The 17,929-nt window shown below is 37.6% G+C and overlaps 3 protein-coding genes across 7 annotated transcripts; 1 reads left to right on the forward strand and 2 right to left on the reverse strand.

Moving 5' to 3' along the window:
• Window positions 1-3,174, reverse strand: LOC103404445 (aquaporin NIP2-1-like). The gene is made up of 5 exons (XM_008343355.4): window positions 2,927-3,174; window positions 2,484-2,708; window positions 745-939; window positions 560-621; window positions 1-412 (listed from the first exon to the last, which is right to left on the reverse strand). The coding sequence occupies exons 1-5, from the start codon at window positions 3,056-3,058 to the stop codon at window positions 154-156; spliced, it is 873 nt and encodes a 290-aa protein (XP_008341577.1). The 5' UTR covers window positions 3,059-3,174; the 3' UTR covers window positions 1-153.
• Window positions 3,175-5,487: 2,313 nt separating this feature from the next.
• LOC103416993 (amino acid transporter AVT1I-like) lies at window positions 5,488-15,936 on the forward strand. 5 transcript variants are annotated; one of them, XM_070817302.1, is made up of 6 exons: window positions 5,489-5,738; window positions 5,831-5,942; window positions 11,615-11,726; window positions 14,005-14,166; window positions 14,679-15,286; window positions 15,368-15,936. In XM_070817302.1, exons 5-6 carry the CDS (start codon window positions 14,795-14,797, stop codon window positions 15,881-15,883), a joined length of 1,008 nt encoding a protein of 335 aa, XP_070673403.1. In that variant the 5' UTR covers window positions 5,489-5,738; window positions 5,831-5,942; window positions 11,615-11,726; window positions 14,005-14,166; window positions 14,679-14,794; the 3' UTR covers window positions 15,884-15,936. The 5 variants fall into 5 exon arrangements, with proteins under 5 accessions (XP_070673405.1, XP_070673403.1, XP_070673404.1 ...); XM_070817303.1 differs by having other exon boundaries at window positions 5,490-5,738; window positions 5,826-5,942; XM_070817304.1 differs by lacking the exon at window positions 11,615-11,726 and having other exon boundaries at window positions 5,488-5,738.
• Window positions 15,937-16,276: 340 nt separating this feature from the next.
• Window positions 16,277-17,929, reverse strand: LOC103416994 (pentatricopeptide repeat-containing protein At2g36730). The gene has a single exon (XM_008355202.4). The coding sequence runs from the start codon at window positions 17,867-17,869 to the stop codon at window positions 16,352-16,354; it is 1,518 nt and encodes a 505-aa protein (XP_008353424.1). The 5' UTR covers window positions 17,870-17,929; the 3' UTR covers window positions 16,277-16,351.

A 17,929-nucleotide genomic window follows, 5' to 3' on the forward strand; every position in this document is an offset into this window, starting at 1 on the left:
TTGGGATATATATATATATATATATATAAACAGATAATTGAACGAAGAGCATTATCTTCAATCCAGAGAGTTTTCTGGTATGCGTAAGTTTCTTTACACTATTTGCTGACTTTTGGAAGTCCATATAATTATATTGATCTGTACTCAGAAATTTCAAGCTGAATCCAGAGGGTCTCTGAAGGTAAGTTGTCCGTTGCTGTCGCTCTTGATTCGACGAAGGTTGAATGCGAATGAGGGTGGTGAAACTGCCTGGATGGGGTTATCGCTGACCCGAATGAAGCTGTAGGACCATGAACCAAGTAGGGCTCCTATCACTGGTCCAACGACATAGACCCATATTCCTTTGTAGTATGCACTAGCGATTGCTGGCCCTATTGTTCTTGCTGGGTTCATTGATCCACCTGATATTGGTCTGTGTATTCACAAAAACCATGCATGTTAGCTGTTTCACTTGCTTAAATATATGCACGACATGTTTGTCTAGTCTCTCGTTTTTTGTTTTTTATTGCATGTTTGTAACCAGTCCTGTTTGTGTGCATCTCCATAATCTTTTACTTACCCGGCAAAAATTGAAGTTATGCAAACCGCGGAGCCAACTGCGATCCCTGCTAGTTCTCCTACCTGTTGTGAACAGACCCCATTGAAATGTCACATAAAGAGTTTAAATTTCGTTGTTTTTTTTTTTTTTGGTCGAAGAAAAGAGATAGAAATTCATGTCAATATAAATATCTGTGGAAACGGTACAGCTTTGGTATCAGTTGCGACGGCAGAGGCGATGAACACCATGGAAAATGTCATGATTATCTCTGCGATCAAAGCTTGGGTCTCTGATCCAGAAGGTGATGTGGTGCCTAGTTGTTTAATTGGGTGCAACAGTACATACAGGGTAAACGAGGCAGATATTGATCCTGCTAGTTGAGCTACTGCATAAATTGGGACCTGAAAAGAAAGGTCCATAAGTATTTGTGGTACAAAAGTATATGGTATACATTCCTAAACCACTACACCAACTGACTAACTTGTTGAAAAGAGGACCATGAATGTACATGGTATACAATTCCTAAAAATCACAATAAAGATTTGGCAGTCCAAATTCTTTTTTATTACTTCAGGGCTCCAAAAGCCTTTTGGGAACTTTTATATGCTTTTAATTTTTTTTATTCATACAATGGTATCTCTTGAAAATGAGAGAGAATTGGATTAAGCCACAAAAAGAGTTAAGAATAAGGATAGTGCTGTTCACTCATTCATTTTTACTTTCTATACACTCTTGTTAACTTTTAGCCATTAACTTTTTTTAATTCATTCGATCCAACGATCGAAAATTGAGAAGAGTGTGTGATAAGTAAAAGTATGGATAGCACTACCCAAGAATAATAACTAAGTATTGAACTTGTCATAAAAGCAAGTCGAACTTCATAGACCTTTCACATATAAGTATAGAGGAATACAACTAAATTACCTTGTTTGTAGCTTCAGGAGACTAAATTTCAAAATATTCAAATTACTGGTAAAAGAATTTGAACTTGTAAGGGGATGAGCACACATCTACTTAATTGGACTAACTCACATTTGTACTTAGATAAGAAACCACACACAAGTATTTTATAAACTTTTTGGGTTTTTTTTCTCGAAGGGTGGGGGAATTGAATTTAGAATCATGTGTATAAAAGTAAATGCTCTTTATTACTTGAGCTAGAAAAGCCTTATAAAATCTTTGGGTGAGGGACTTACAAGTATTAAAGAGATTGAGATCAAGTTAAATAATGTGTCATCAATAGAAAATAAGCACGTTAATCAATAATTAAGTAATAATCTAATCATCTACCACAACATTATTGGTTTACAAATTTGGTCTCCCTAACGTTACATGTAGATCAGAGGGATTAAAAATACATTACATGTGCAGTACAAAGACATGTGAAAAGAATTTGCAAATCACTCATTGGAAGGTGTTATTTGTAAATTCCTCTTACATATTCTTAAATGATCTTGTAGTGCATTTTTAAGAGAAGAGCTCCGGATCTCTTCCACCAAGGCCACTGAATCAAGTGATTCGGACCTTTCAAATTTCATCCAACGACCCACATGTTTTGACCCTCTTAAAAGCTGTAATAATTTTTTTGTCATTGGATGAAATTTGAAAGGCCCGAATTACTTGATCCGATGACTTTGGTGAAAGAGATCCGGAGAGGATCTCTTGATTATCTCATTCATTTTTAATCCCTCTTATCTGAATTTTGTAATAATTTTTTATATACTTGGCCGTGGGCCCAAATGGGCCTTAGTTTGGACCATACACAAGCATCTATCATGCGAGTTTCATGGGGCTTTCTATGGCATTATATTGCCCATAAGTCACGTTGCACACATAGTTCCGAAACGAGGAAATAAAATAAAAAATTTGCAATTCCATTAACTTTCTAAGTGCTCCATAACAAAACAGAAACATGGGGACCTCAGAAGGCTAGCTGTAAGTGTACCTGTTTCCATGGAAAGTGCCTAACGGCGGCGAAAGCAAGAGTGACGGCCGGGTTCATGTGTGCACCGGAGATGTGGCCGACCGCATAGATCATCACGGTTATGATGAGCCCTCCTGCAATAGAAGCTCCAAGCTTTGAGACTTGGTGTTCGTCGCTGGCAGCAAGAGCAGCCGAGCCAGCCGTGGCAAACACCAACATATACGTTGCTATCATCTCTGCAACCACCTGCAAACATATATATATATATATACACACACACACACATATGAAGTTGGATAATTTTTCTACTGAGTTACATTAATTCATTTAAACTGTGGGAAAGAAGATTCGAACTTGAGTTCAAGGAGAAGTACAGTATTCTATCTGCGAAGTTGGATAATTGAAGAACATGATGAAAGTATATGGTTGCAACAATAGCAGAAGTATATATACAATGTTTGTACCTTTTTGAAAAAGCCATGTGGGTAATATGGTTGTTCAACAATCGGTGACTGCGGATTGTGATCATATGTGTTTGGATTTTGGGAGGTTGCCGGGTGGTTTTCTGGAGAGGCTAACTGATCAATTGGAGCCATTTCTCGATTCACAATAAAAAACCTGGAATACAAAAAAATTATAAACTAGTGATGGAAGAAACTAAGTAGTGCAATGGTTGCAGCAGCTCTTGACGGATAACTATGTCATCCTCCAGGCTGGTTTGGTTCCTAGTAAGAGCTTAGTTGATCACTACATATAGAGTCCAACAATTCATTGCCCTATGTGGGGAGACTTTGATTGATGGAAAAGAAGAGAATAAAATAAGGTTGCGAAAATGACTATATTATTTAGAGAGAGATATTTATGTTGCGGCTAACTTTATTTATAAAAAAAGACATGCAGTTAACATGTCATTTAGAAACTATCGATATTATTGTTAAGTTGACATTATGAAGTTACACTTTTGTCAAATATTATTGTTATGATTATTGATATGTCGTGGTTATTATGTCTACAAGTACAATTAACTGCAATTTTGCTGTTTGGTGTTTCTAGTTAGCAAGTGATGAGCATGGTCAAAGAGAGGACCGTCTGGAAAATCTTTGGTGTCATTAGGTATAATCTCATATGTTATTTTACAGTATTTTGGTCTCACTAGTAGGCACAGTCGTGTGTGGCTTAGTTAGTGTCAGTAGGTATAGTCTCCACTAGTACATATTCCTTTGGTCTCAACCCCAAAAAATTAAACCTAACTTGACGGATCAGTTCAATTAAAAAAAAAAAAGCATTAATGCAAGCATAACGCAATTTACAAGCACCAAATAAATCAGTCATAAGAGCTGACCCAACCTTGGTAGGAGGATCACTGAACTCAAAGTTGTTCCATGTTAAAACTCTAATTCGCCATTTGGTCAACAACACAGTTCACTTTGGAGTAGGATTTTTTCTCCTTCTATCTCTCTCATCTTCCCTTCTCTCATATTTAAACAGTTACGAATAAACCACGTCAATATTTTATTTTGAAATTTTTATATAGAGAAAAAAGCAAAAAAGAAAAGTGAGAGGAGAAGGAAGAAAATGATAATATAAAGGGAGAGAATCCTACTCCCCTTAAAAATATGTTTCAACTCGTATCTTACTAAGTGTCTTATCATTGATCTACAACTGCTCAAATTCATACCAAGAGAATGAAAGTTGTCAATCAGGTTTTCTCGTAAACCCTCCCAATCAATCAACATATGAACCTCATTAACCACGTTCCAATTCCACCCTCATGTATTGTATACGCGCGTACAGACACAAGAATTTATTGTCTATAGGTCTTTCAATATCCTCTTAAGCCATCTCCAACTGAATGGCTTGTTTTAGCCCTCTGGCCCTCCAAGATATTAAGGTTATCTCTAACCGAAGAGTCCAGAGGATCAGATGGTCGAAAATAGCCCGAAAATGTCTCCAATCGAGGGTTAGGCCAGAGGGCTCGTGGGCCCCACGGAATATGAAATGGCCAAAGGGCTGGCCCAATGCAGCCAGCCAGCCCAGGAATTGCCAGAAATTTAAGAATTGATGTCAGATATAACCGACATCATTGTTATTAATCATGTCGGTTATATCTAATAGGAATTCTTAAACAAATTTTTTAATCCAACGGCTAGCCGACGTCAGCTAGGCATTATTTTTGAATTTTTTTATTTACAGTTTTATTTATTTATTTTTATTTACAATTTTTTTTTCCTATAACTTCTATTTTTAAATTCTATTTTTTTTCTATAACTTCCTATAACTTCTATATTACAAAATTTGTTTCATATTTTTTTTTAAATTCTATTTTTTCCCTATAACTTCCTAAGCCATCATACAACATTAAATTAAATTAAGTAACATAAAACAACATTAAACAATATGAAAAAACATTAAATAATATTAACCAACATAAAAATTATACAACATAAAAAAGACATTTAACAGCATGAAACTTAAACAACATTTTTAAGAACATTTAACAACATAAAACTTAAACGCCTACTTGTGACGACTCATCCCTACTTTTCACTGAAATTTCTTTTCCATTGGTGTGAACTAACGATTTTACCCCTTTTTGGACAAAAGTGGAATCTAACGTGGACGTGGTTTTCAGCTTTCAGTTTCATTTTCTTGGTTTTGTATTAAATTAGTACTCATTGCCACGAACGCGTAAGTGCGTGTTAGACTTGAATCAGATCTGTAATGAGAAAGCTACGCTCTGTTAAAGTACGTTAACTACATGTATTTTTGTACACGCACGTGCAAATTTACAGTGTCGAAACACTGTCAAAAGGATAGATTTTGTATAATTAAAATTGTACAAATCCATCTAATCCCTAAAAGGGATCCGGTCCCCTTCTTTCACACCCATCAACCATCAAACTTTTGTTTTTTCCTTCTTTTCCTCTCCACCACTCACATCCTTTCCTTCCTTGTGGCACCCAATCACTTGTTCCCTCAATTTGGTATCCAATCAATGACCTTCACACTCACAATAGCCACCAATAAAAAACTCAACTTTCTCTTTCTCTCTCTCCCCCGAAGGTCTCATTTTCACTCTCTCGCTCTCTGCAACAAAGAAAAACCACCCTCAAAAGTCACAAGCGAGACCTGCAACCTACACCATTGAATCCCCCTCAACCCCACGAACACAACCATGCAACCAGATTTGAGAACGGATGAGTTTTGACTCACTAACTCGGAAAGTATGACTCAGTGAGTTTTGGTTCAACGATTTTCAGGCCGTTCACGGCTTAGGTAAGCCTCGGTAAATCCTAAGAACCTTCATTTCATTCATATGGGTTGATATTGACCTCGTGTTCATGTTTTGAACGAACGTTTTAGCACAGAAAGCTCGAGGGGGGAAAGACTGCTCAGTTTTCCAGCAAAGGAACTGTGACCATTTGGTCACTTTCAACTCATTTTTCCGACCAACCTCGACTACGACTGGATTCCTAATAGGTATAGACTTGTTCTCTATATTCCTAACTTCAAAATGGATTTTGAATGATTGAGTTTGATTAACTATCGAGTTAGGAATCAACTCTGAAAGTTGAGAAAAAATTCCCAAATTTCTGAAAAAGTTTGATCGTGGCCATTTGGCCACTTTTAGGCCAAATTCCTTGACAGCACGGACCATATTTAAACTTTATGTGATCATATATCGTTTTACTACATTCCTAGCTGCAAATTGGTCTTTGTAGAATTAAATTTGATTAAGAATCGAGCTCGTTAGGAGCTCTGAAAGTTGGACCTTCAACCTACAAAACGCAGGAGCTTGTGAGAAAGGCGAGTACAGCCGTACTCGCAGGCGCATGGGCACGAGTGGAAAGCCCAGCATGGTCGGCATGTGCAGCGCATGGCTGCCAGTGCAGCCACTTGTGGAGGCGCGTGGCGGCGCGTCCAGCCTCCGATTGACCTTCTGTCTATTTGTGTAGGTCCGTGATGTCGAGTAGATCGATTTCATGTATTCAAGCCCTATGTTTGAGCAATCTACAGAGGTTTTATTTAAGTTTCCGTGTATGTGTTATTAAACTAAGTTAATAAGTAATTTCACATATAGGGGAAACGTATCCCGAGGACGTACGAGGTCAAGCAAGGCTAGGAGGCTTCATTTCGACTACGTATCTGTGAATGGGCAATTTATTTTATACCTATACATATTGATAGTTTCCCTAAATGTGTAGTTACTTCACTTTTTCGCTTATATTGCCAAGTATCCGTTATTATGATATTAAATGTGATAAATGCTGTTATATGGTTGAGATATTATTGTCATGACATTCATACACATTTGTACATGTTCATCTTCCTGCACCGGTGTTAGTACTCGCCCCAGGGTCAAGGCCAGTCCTTCACGTGTATGTTCACATCGCACCGTTCGCTCTCTTTGGATCCAAGTTAGGTGCCATTCTTGTCTGGTAGATTGCATTAGGCAATCCGACTTGTATGTGACCGTGCTCCTACACCAGCTTTCACGTGATCGTAGTACTAGAGCATATTGATTACACCCAGTCTTGTTCGTATCAGAAATTATCTGTTCGAACTCGTGTGTCAGCTTAGATGGATGAGCACTTAGCTATACTTGATTATCACATGATTTTATTACTGTGGCATTTATTTATCATGACTTGACATATTTCTTGTTATAATGTTGTCGTATTATTGTTTACATACTTACATAGTATGTTTTAAGGAAACTATACTTGTTTTACAGTGATGGGTTATTATATTCGAAAATAAAGGTTTTTACAAAACGTTGTTTTGCTGACCCACTCAACTTTGTTTTTCACCCTTCCAAGTTTAGTAGCTTACGTATTTACAAGGATTCTGGAAAATCTCAGGAGATGGTTACCTTCAGTGGTATAACCTTCATCCTATTCATTATACTGTCTTATACTCTAACATCACGTGTGAAAATGGTTCAATCCCGCTCACCCGTGCACTCTTTTGTTTAGGCACTTTTAGGTTTAAATTTATTCACATTCTTTTTTCACTACACTACACTTTATGGCTTCGTCACCCTTCAGGTGTCAGCCAGCACAACTCGATTCGGAGTCCAATGGAACTTTTCAGGTTGGGGTGTGTCACTACTCCATGCTTCATTTGGCCCAAAGATGTGCAACAAGATCATGTTGTAGGTACTTGTTTATGGCACGGGAACATATCATTATATAGCGTCTCATGTACTCATTTATAGAGATACTACCGAGTTGGGGTTGAAGTAGTTGTTCATCAGATTGGCATCTGTCATCGTTCTGTTTCGTGGTTTGTAAGAGCGACTAGCAACAGAGCCACCCCATTGATGTTGTTCCTCAGTTGGCTGACACACCATGGTCGCAACCATGGCTGCTGCTCTTTTTTGTTTGTTGCGCCTTACTTGAACTTCTTTATCAGACTCCTTATCTTCTCAACTCATTTGCGCCCATTTTACATCCAATTTGGAATTGGATGAGGATCCCCAGTTGGAATCCAAAGTTGGAATTCATTGCAAACTTGAATTGAAATAGATTGAATTGAAATAGATTGACTTCAAAGTTGTGTGAATTATAACCTAATATCCACCTTATTTATAGCAAAAAAAAAAAATTCAAATCTAACGGCTACCTGACGTCATGCTAACGTCACTTAGCCATTGGATTTGAATTTAAGTTGTAGTTTTTAAATAATAAATTATGTTTGGCCCTATGGCCTTTGACCCTCGGTTGGAGATGATTTTTTGTGACAGGGCTAAAACGAGTCATATGGCCCTCGGTTGAAGATGGAGGCAAATATGACCATGTACGGTTCATTAAAATATTAATTTCTTGGAGGGCCAGAGGGCTAAAACGAGCCATCTGGCCAGCCTTCGGTTGGAGATGGCCTAAGACCATCTCCAACTGAAGGGTCCAGAAGGCCAGAAGGCTAAAACGAGCCATTTGGCCAGCCTTCGGTTGGAGATGGCCTAAGACCATCTCCAACTGAAGGGTCCAGAAGGCCAGAATGCCGAAAAACTCCGGAAAACCGTCTCTAACCGAGGGCTAGTGGGCCTCACTGGACAAGAAAGGGCCAAAGGGCCAACCAACTGGCCCAAATGAGCCAGCCAGCCAGCCCCGGGCTAGGCCAGAAAATTGAGCATTCCTATCGGATATAACCGACAGGAATTCTAGGCCAAATTTTCAAATACAACGGCTAGTTGATGTTAGCTAGCCGTTATGTTTGAATTTTTTTTTTACTGTTTTATTATTATTATTATTATTTTACAATTTTTTTTTCTTATAACTTCAGTTTTTTTTTTTTTTTTCTGTAACTTATATTTTACAAAATTTGTTTCATATATTTTTTTTTAATTCTATTTTTTTCCTATAACTTCTATTTTACAAAATTTGTTTCATAGTTTTTTTAAGTTCTATTTTTTTCTATAACTTCCTAAGCCATTATAGAACATTAAATTAAATTAAGTAACATGAAATAATAAATTATAGAACATTAAGTTGTAGTTTTTAAACATAAGTTGTAGTTTTTTAAATTTAAGTTGTTGTAGTTTTTAAATTTAAATAATAATTTATGTTTGGTCCTATGGCCATTTAGCCTTCGGTTGGAGACCGTTTTTTGTGACAAGGCTAAAAAGAGTCCTATGGCCCTCGGTTGGAGATGGAGGCAAATATGGCCATGTACTATTCATTAAAATATTAATATCTTGGAGGCCAGAGGACTAAAACGAGTCATCTGGCTAGCCTTCGGTTGGAGATGGCCTAATATTTTAATGAACAGTACATTGTCATATTTGCGTCCATCTCCAACTGAGGGCTAAAGGGTCATAAGGCTCGTTTTAGCCCTGTCACAAAAAATCGTCACCAACCAAGGACCAAATGGCCAAACATAATTTATTATTTAAATTTAAAAACTACAACAACTTAAATTTAAAAACTACAACTTAAATTTAAAAAACTACAACTTATGTTTAAAAACTACAACTTAATGTTCTATAATTTATTATTTCATGTTACTTAATTTAATTTAATGTTCTATAATGGCTTAGGAAGTTATAGGGAAAAAATAGAATTTAAAAAAACTATGAAACAAATTTTGTAAAATAGAAGTTATAGGAAAAAAAATAGAATTTAAAAAAAGATATATGAAACAAATTTTGTGAAATAGAAGTTATAGGAAGTTATAGAAAAAAAAATAGAATTTAAAAATAGAAGTTATAGGAAAAAAAATTGTAAAAATAAAAAAAATAAAAAATAAAACTGTAAATAAAAATTAATGGCTAGCTGACGTCAGCTAGTCGTTGCATTTGAAAATTTGGCCTAGAATTCCTGTTGCTTATATTCGACAGGAATGCTCAATTTTCTAGTCCAGCCCGGGGCTGGCTGGCTGGCTGGCTGGATCATTTGCCCCAGCCGATTGACCCTTTGACCCTTTTTTGTTCAATGAGGCCCACCCCACGATCCCTTTGGCCTAGCCTTCGGTTGAAGACGATTTTCGGGTGTTTTTCGGCCCTCTGGTCCTTTAGACCCTTCGGTTTGAGATGGTATTAGATATCAGTTCCTTTATGACTCACCTGGACCTATTTGTAAATGTTTAGAGTAGGACCTCCTTAGAACATTTCCGGTTGTTTTGGTAGATCAAGACGGAATTGTTAGAGCCGATGTTCCTTAAGAAAGGGCAGAACTTAAATATAGTGTTGAACAAGTAGGTGTAACTGTTGAGTTCTATGGCGGTGAACTCAACGGAGTAGTTATAATGATCCCGCCACTATGAAAAAATATGTTAGACGTGCTCAATTGGGTGAGATTTTTTAATTAGATCATGCTATGTTGAAATCCGATGGTGTTTTTCTTAGCAGTCCAAGGGATTGGTTTACTTTTGGACATGCTTCATTTGCTTTGCTCTTCTTTTTCAGACACATTTGGCATGATGCTAGAACTTTGTTTGAAAATGTTTTTGTTCGATCCAGATTTAGATGCTCAAGTTAAATTGGAGCATTCTAAAAACTTGGAGATCCAACTATTAAGAAGACAAGCAGTCTGATACAATAAGCTTGTGGCCCATCATATGTTGTTTTCCCTTGGGCTTAGCTACAATTATTCCAGAAAGAGCAAAACATACAAGCATGTTCCATCAACGTGTGTACAACCATTCTTCTATCTATTCCTAACTTTTTTAGTCTCAAAACGACAAAAAAGGTAAAAGAAAAAAGCAAATAGAAATTGCTAAATATTGCTAATGATTGAACTAGTGGGATTAATTGAACATATATGTAGCAACTGGCAACTAGTACTCTCCCACATACGAGTTTTCAATGAAAATCCAACCCTATCAGCTAGATTTTCTTTTCCAGATCAACACGATACGATACCTATCCTTATCCTTTCAGCATATAACAAATTATATAATCCAGGCTTTAACTTTTTCTCTACAGTACAATAATTTTATTTTATGATAAATGATGTTAAATATGATTCATGCATGTTGAGTGATGTTATTAAATTTAAACTTAATTGAACATGACTGACACACTTCAGTATTAATCAACTATTTACATATGAACTATATCATTTACTCTTATTATAATTCGTGAATTAATAATATACGACTGTCACATTAAAAAAAAAAATTCTCAATATCATTCAAAATCCATGATTGTCATACCACATCATTGTTTTGATGATGTGGTGCAGCAGTGATTGGGGGCCTTGAGCCTTGTTTGTGGGGTGTTTTCAAGCGGAATTGGATCCTTTCTTGAGCACAAGGAGTGAATCTTCCTGACCAACACATATGGACCGTTAGATAAAAATTCAACGACTACAAACAGGAGATCCATTTAAAGTTATAATAATATCGTTTGATGAAAATCCAACGGCCCACTTGTGTTAAGGATCCGCTCCTTGTGCTCAGAAGATGATCCAATTCCTTTTCCAGCCTCCTCCCAAAGAATGGAGAAGTGGGGTGAGACTGATTCACCAGAGCCATGATTATAGTTGATTAAGTTAAAAATACACTACCCTTTATACATTAATGTGTATGAAGTGTGCAATGTCCAGGTTTTTCTTCTTCCTTTAGAGCCGCCCATCAAAGCAAACAACTTACAGTCTTTTCTTTGTCTCTTTCTGTGTCTATTTGTGTCCCTCTGAATCTGGGTCATGGAGGCGGGAAACCGTGATGGATTTCTCCTGCATGAAAACCACGACAAATTACATGACGATGACGTGCGCACCTCATTTTACACGGCTTGCTCTAATGGACTAAATGACTTTTCAGGTACGTTCTTCGTCTTGATCCGCTTTCTGTTCGGAAGTGAGCATCAAATTCAAAATCAATAAGCAATAATAAGAGAGATCGAGTTGATCTAAATTTATGTTTTCGTTCAAACCCTAGCTGGTTTGGGTTTTTCTTTTGGGACATTATTTCATCACAATTATTTTCTTTTGGGAACTTTAATGAAAAATTTCCAGTATTGTTCATTTTAACGAAAAATCATATTTTTACACTAAAAAATTAATTCTGATACTATTCATTTATTCTTTATTTTGTTCTTATCGTTAAAACTTAAAATTTTCAAATCATTTTTATTAGTTTTCCTTTTTCTTTTTCTGCTTATCTATGAAATTTGAGGACGGCAAAAAATAAACATGCATGAGTATGTAGGAGAAATGTTTTTTTTTTTTGCTCTCTTTGTTTGTAGATAAATGCTAAAGATATTCTTTCAAAAGTGAAATTTTCCATAAATTATCTGCTAAATAACATTTTATTTGCATTGGGACTCCTGATCCCTTTGGAATCTTTGATTTGCAGATCCACAGACTGGACGAAATTTTATAAAGCCATTATTTGATTTAATTTTTCTTCCATGACTAGTTTAAAGTAGTGCATGCAGCACGCCTAATGAGGCTTCTGACCTAATTGTTTTTATTAATCTAAACACAGATATGAAAAAAAAAAAAAAACAAACAGAGAGAGAGAGAGAGAGAGAGAGAGAGAGAGAGAGAAAGATATCATGTGTTTGAAAAAGAAGTAAGGTAGGTAGCTTCACCAACCCACTATACTCCCTTTATATCCAATGAAAAGGGTTTTGTATCCAAATGTCAGCCTCTTTTTGGAGTCAAGAACTGCATATAGCTGCACTGCAAGAGCAACTTGAATTATATGAGTAGAATACAATGTTAGACCATCTCTAACCAAACGAGAATCAGATGCTCGTTTTAGTCATCTGATCCTCTAAGATATTAATATTTTAATAAATATTACATTATCATATTTGCCTTCATCTCCAACCGAGCGCCAAAAGGCCATATGGCTCGTTTTAGCCCTATCACAAAAATCGTCTCCAACCGAGGGTCAAATATAATTTATTATTTAAATTTAATGTTATTTAATGTTGTTTCATGTTACTTAATTTAATTTAATGTTGTATAATGGCTTAGGAAGGTATAGGAAAAAATAGAATTGTTAAAAAAAAAAATTTAATTTGTAAACAAAAAAAAGGCCTACCATTCCTGTCAGATATAATCGATAGGAATAAGTACAATTCTGTTGGATATAACCGACAAAAATAATGAAAATTCTGGCTAGCCCGGGGCTAGCTGGCTGAGTTGGGCCAGCCGGTTGGTTCTTTGACCCTTTTTTGTTCAGTATGGTCCACGAGCCATTTGACTTAGCCCTTGATTAGAGACGATTTTCAAACTATTTTTAACCCTCTTGACCCTTTAGACCCTTCGGTTGGAGGCTCCCAGAATATTGGCTTTTATACAGCAGCAGAGTTGGCATGATACAATAAATTATTCAACCTTCCATCTGTTTTTCTATTACTGTTTACAAATTATGTTGCACATGCTGTTCTGTTGTTTTCATATAAAAATTATCAGTGGCAAAGATAAGTCTCTTTCAATAATAACGTAAGTGGTGGTCTTCCTCAGTCTGCACGTCAGTTTTGATTGAGGAGAAAGACTTACATGAAATGGGTTTATAGTTACGTGGTGTGTTTTTTTTCAGTAATGCATTATTATGTGTAAATTTTTTTCTACATGACAATGTATTACTAAATTGGAAAATTATGTGACTATGAATTCATTCCATGTAAGTTGTTCTCTCGATCAAAGGCCAAAATCTTGTAATTAAGCCTTCTGTTATATATTATTATAACTTCCACCGAATTAACTTAATGAATTTTAATGAGGAGAAAACAAAAACAGTACACAATTTGAAAACTATTTCTAAAACTCCATATATATACACATATCACTACCCCTGTTTACACATATTGCACGTGTCTGGATTCATTGTTGCTCTTCCTTCTGTTATATATTATTATAACTTCCACCGAATTAACTTAATGAATTTTATTAAGGAGAAAACAAAAACAGTACACAATTAGAAAACTATTTCTAAAACTCCATATATATACACATATCACTACCCCTGCTTACACATATTGCATGTGTCTGGATTCATTGTTGCTCTTCACTCCTAGTTCTTTTGACAACTCTCTCTCTCTCTCTCTCTCTCTCTCTCTCTCTCTCCATGGATGCTGATCCTTTAGAAAAATCATCATCCTTGAGCTTGCCTCTTATTCTTGGTGAGGGGCAGCATGAGCAAGCTGGAGGCAAGGTAGTAGAAGAAGTAGAGTCAAGCTTTCATCACCAAACTACAGCCACAACCTCCTTCCTCAAAACCTGTTTCAATGGACTCAATGCACTCTCAGGTAATTATCTACTTCTTAATTAATTATGTCAAATTCGTCTTCTCAAATTATTGTTATTTTTTTAAATAAGCTTAATTAAGGCATAAACTTATCATCTTAACAACTTTTTTGGTGTTCCTTGCTAGAATATATTGCCTCTTCATTTTGCACTCAGCAAGTTTAGTTATGAACAAATTTATTTTATTTTTCATACTGTTAGTCTGATGATAGCTAACCTCATCTGAGACTATAGATGGTGATTTTCACACTCTTGTTTTCTCCTTTTTGCACCTCTCCTTTTTCTTTGGTCCCTTGATTCTCCTTTGATTTATTCAATCTAAAGGCTAGAAAAACGAAGAGTGGATTTGGAGAAAAGTGGGGTGTGAAAATCACAACCCAGGTTCATGTGGAACCATGACATCTGATCTGTGTATGATTTCATATCGTTACATTTGCATTTAAAATGTTCTTCACTTCTAGCTCAAGAAAAGTAAGGTTTTAATGCCCAAAATTGTGCTCTTTTCGGTTTTCAGGAGTAGGAATACTGTCAGTTCCTTATGCACTAGCATCAGGAGGATGGCTAAGCTTGATCTTCCTTTTCTTAATTGCGGCTTCAGCCTTCTACTCGGGTTTGTTAATCCAGAGATGCATGGATGTGGATTCTGATATAAGAACTTATCCGGACATAGGTGAACGCGCATTCGGGAAGAAGGGAAGAATACTGCTGTCGATTGTCATGAATGTAGAACTGTACTTGGTTGCAACGGGGTTCCTAATTTTGGAAGGAGATAACTTAAACAATTTATTTCCTGGCGTAGAATTAGACGTGGCCGGATTAAGAATTGGCGGAGAACAGTGCTTTATAATTGTTGTTGCCCTCATTATTCTGCCAACGGTTTGGTTAGATAACCTGAGCCTTCTTTCTTACGTATCTGCAAGTGGAGTTTTAGCCTCTGCCATCATCCTCGGTTCGATTTTGTGGACTGGTGCCTTTGAAGGAATTGGATTTCATGAAGAGGGCACACCACTGAAGTGGAATGGAATCCCTACGGCTATTAGCTTGTACGCGTTTTGTTACTGCGCGCATCCGGTGTTCCCGACCCTCTACACTTCAATGAAAAACAAACGCCAGTTCTCCAATGTAAGCAGAAACTTGTTACCAAGTGACATTCATTCTATTTTGTTTCAGGATTTTTATCAATCTGTTGTTTCCTTGTTGCAGGTTCTTCTCCTGTGCTTCATCTTGTGCACCATCTGTTACGCATCAATGGCAGTTTTCGGGTACCTAATGTTTGGATCTACGGTTCAATCACAAATAACTTTAAATCTCCCAACACACAAAATCAGCTCAAAAGTCGCGATATACACCACGCTGATCAATCCCATATCCAAATATGCTTTGATGGTTACACCAATTGTGAATGCTGCAAAGAAGAGGTTCCCGAGTCACTACAACAAGAGACTCATCAGCATGCTAGCCAGCACCACCTTGGTGACGAGCACCGTTATAGTAGCTTTGGCTATACCATTTTTCGCTTATCTCATGTCACTTGTCGGAGCATTTTTTAGTGTAACAGCTTCGATTATATTGCCGTGCTTGTGCTACCTTAAAATTTCTGGTATTTATCGACGCCTCGGATGTGAGATGTTGATGATAGGGCTTATATTACCACTGAGTGCTGCAGTTGTTGTATTCGGCACTTACACATCTCTAGTAGATATAATAGGGCACTTGTAAACGGATTCTCTTTGTGGCCAATATATTTGTTTCGGTGGCAGTTTTCAAATTCATTCCTCCTTTCTTTCGGGATAGTGTATCTGCAAGCTGCTGCAGTTTGTACCAATCTGCATAGAATGATAAAACAGACTCAGAGTTTGAGAGGTCTAGGGTTTGTAAACAAGAGTGTTTTTAGTTATTGAAACTACAGATGCTTCCTTTATTTTGTTTCTTTGGGATCGAAAGGATTCTTTATCGAAGAAATTCATTTGATTAATGATCAAATAACTCGGAGAAGACCCTTTCCAGAATGTAATGCATTACATCTAATATGATTGAAAATTCATCGTTTCTTCGATTCTACAAATCACAATTCGAGATACACAGAGGAATATTATCCATGACGGACAACACTTTCGAAAAATCAGCAATGCGCTATTCCATTAATGAATTTTGAAATAGAAGAGGTTACATGATTACTGATTTTGATTACATGTTAACCAACTTCATGTGCAAGCTCAATACATCTAGTATCTGGTAGACATCCTCATAATCAGCTTGGGAATCAAAGCCAGAAAAGAACTTATGGATAGACCCGCCTAACTCAACGCAACTCTCCCCCGCCATCTTCTTCATTTGTCTTTCTTTCATAACCATCCTCAAATTTGCGGCTTTGTCCCACATCCCAACTTCGGCAAACATGTTCGCGGCCATCACAAGATTCCCACCCCTCTTTGGCTCCAGTTCAAGCAACTTCTCTCTTACTTTGTTTCCTACCCCTTTGTTATCCTTGGCACTATGAGTAGTGCATGCACTAAGCAATGTTCTCCATATAACGGGATCGGGGTCAAGGGGCATGCTCATCATGAAGCTATAAGCCTCGTTGAGACGGCCAGCACGACCTAAGATATCCACCATGGCACCATAGTGCACCATCATGGGTGTAATCCCATGTACGTGTTCCATATCATTAAAGAATCGGTACCCATCCTCCACCAGTCCAGCATGGCTACAAGCACAGAGAACCCCAAGAAAGGTGACGTAATTCGGGTTTATTGGTGAGCTCAGCATCTTCGGGAAAAGTTCAAGGGCTTCCTTGGCAAACCCATGCTGTGCTAACCCTACAATCATGGCACTCCACGTCCACACATTCCGCGTCTCCATCTTATCGAAAACTATCCTAGCATAACCCAAAGCCCCAGACTTTGCATACATGTCCACAAGTGCAGTACCCAACTGACAATTCAAAGCCAACCCTCTTACAATTACTTGGGAATGAACCCATCTCCCAATGCTCAAGTTCCCAAGCTCTGAGGATGCGTTCAACACAACCACCATCGTAGTCTCATCCGGCTCAAACCCACAATCCCTCATCTTCACAAAGTATTCAATCCCCTCGTTGAACCAGAAATTCTCAATGCAAGCGGTTATAACCGCATTCCACGAAACAACACTTCTCTCAAACATTTCATCAAACACTTTCCGCGCATCCTTAATTTTCTTACACTCACCATAAAAATGAACCAGATTGTTCTGAACATACACATCACAGTCCAACCCACACTTCACAACTCCCACATGCACTTGCTTCCCTTCTTTCAGTGCAGCGGCCGAAGCGCAGCACTTGATCAGGAAAGGGAACGTCAGCAGATTGGGTCGAACACCGCTGTGGAGCATCACGCGAAAGACCCAGATGGCCTCTCGGGGGGAGTCGCTGGGGGCATAGCCGCGGATGAGGAAGTTCCATGACGACGGCGGTGAGGACTCAGAGTGGCGGAGGAGGGTTCGGGCGTAGGCGAAGTTTTTGGCGGGAGAGAGGGCGCAGAAGCGGACGAGCTGGGTGAGGAGAAAGTGGTCTTTTCGAAAGCCGGAGACTTGGATTTGGGCGTGGATCTGAGAGAGGTGTTTGAAGGTTGAGCAGAGGCTGAGGAGGTGGAGACATTGCTGCTTTTTGGAGCCAAAGTTTGAATTACAGTTATTGGCGGTTGGGATTGGAAGCCGAACCATGCATTTGGATTTGGGGATTGGGATTTAGGGAGAAGTCTCGGCATATAACAAAGTAAAAAG

The sequence above is a fragment of the Malus domestica genome, chromosome 17, assembly GCF_042453785.1.
Source record: "Malus domestica chromosome 17, GDT2T_hap1".
In the NCBI taxonomy this organism is placed as follows: domain Eukaryota; kingdom Viridiplantae; phylum Streptophyta; class Magnoliopsida; order Rosales; family Rosaceae; genus Malus; species Malus domestica.

Excerpts from the sequence above, each read along its gene's own strand:
- LOC103416993 (XM_017327255.3), top strand. The coding sequence starts at position 11,609 with ATGGAGGCGGGAAACCGTGATGGATTTCTCCTGCATGAAAACCACGAC. Across the intron at positions 11,727-14,004 it reads TGGACTAAATGACTTTTCAG|AAAAATCATCATCCTTGAGC; the intron begins GTACGTTCTTCG and ends CTGATCCTTTAG. Across the intron at positions 14,167-14,678 it reads TGGACTCAATGCACTCTCAG|GAGTAGGAATACTGTCAGTT; the intron begins GTAATTATCTAC and ends TTCGGTTTTCAG.
- LOC103416994 (XM_008355202.4), bottom strand. The coding sequence starts at position 17,869 with ATGGTTCGGCTTCCAATCCCAACCGCCAATAACTGTAATTCAAACTTT.
- LOC103404445 (XM_008343355.4), bottom strand. The coding sequence starts at position 3,058 with ATGGCTCCAATTGATCAGTTAGCCTCTCCAGAAAACCACCCGGCAACC. Across the intron at positions 940-2,483 it reads GGCACTTTCCATGGAAACAG|GTCCCAATTTATGCAGTAGC; the intron begins GTACACTTACAG and ends CTTTCTTTTCAG. Across the intron at positions 413-559 it reads ATAACTTCAATTTTTGCCGG|ACCAATATCAGGTGGATCAA; the intron begins GTAAGTAAAAGA and ends GTGAATACACAG.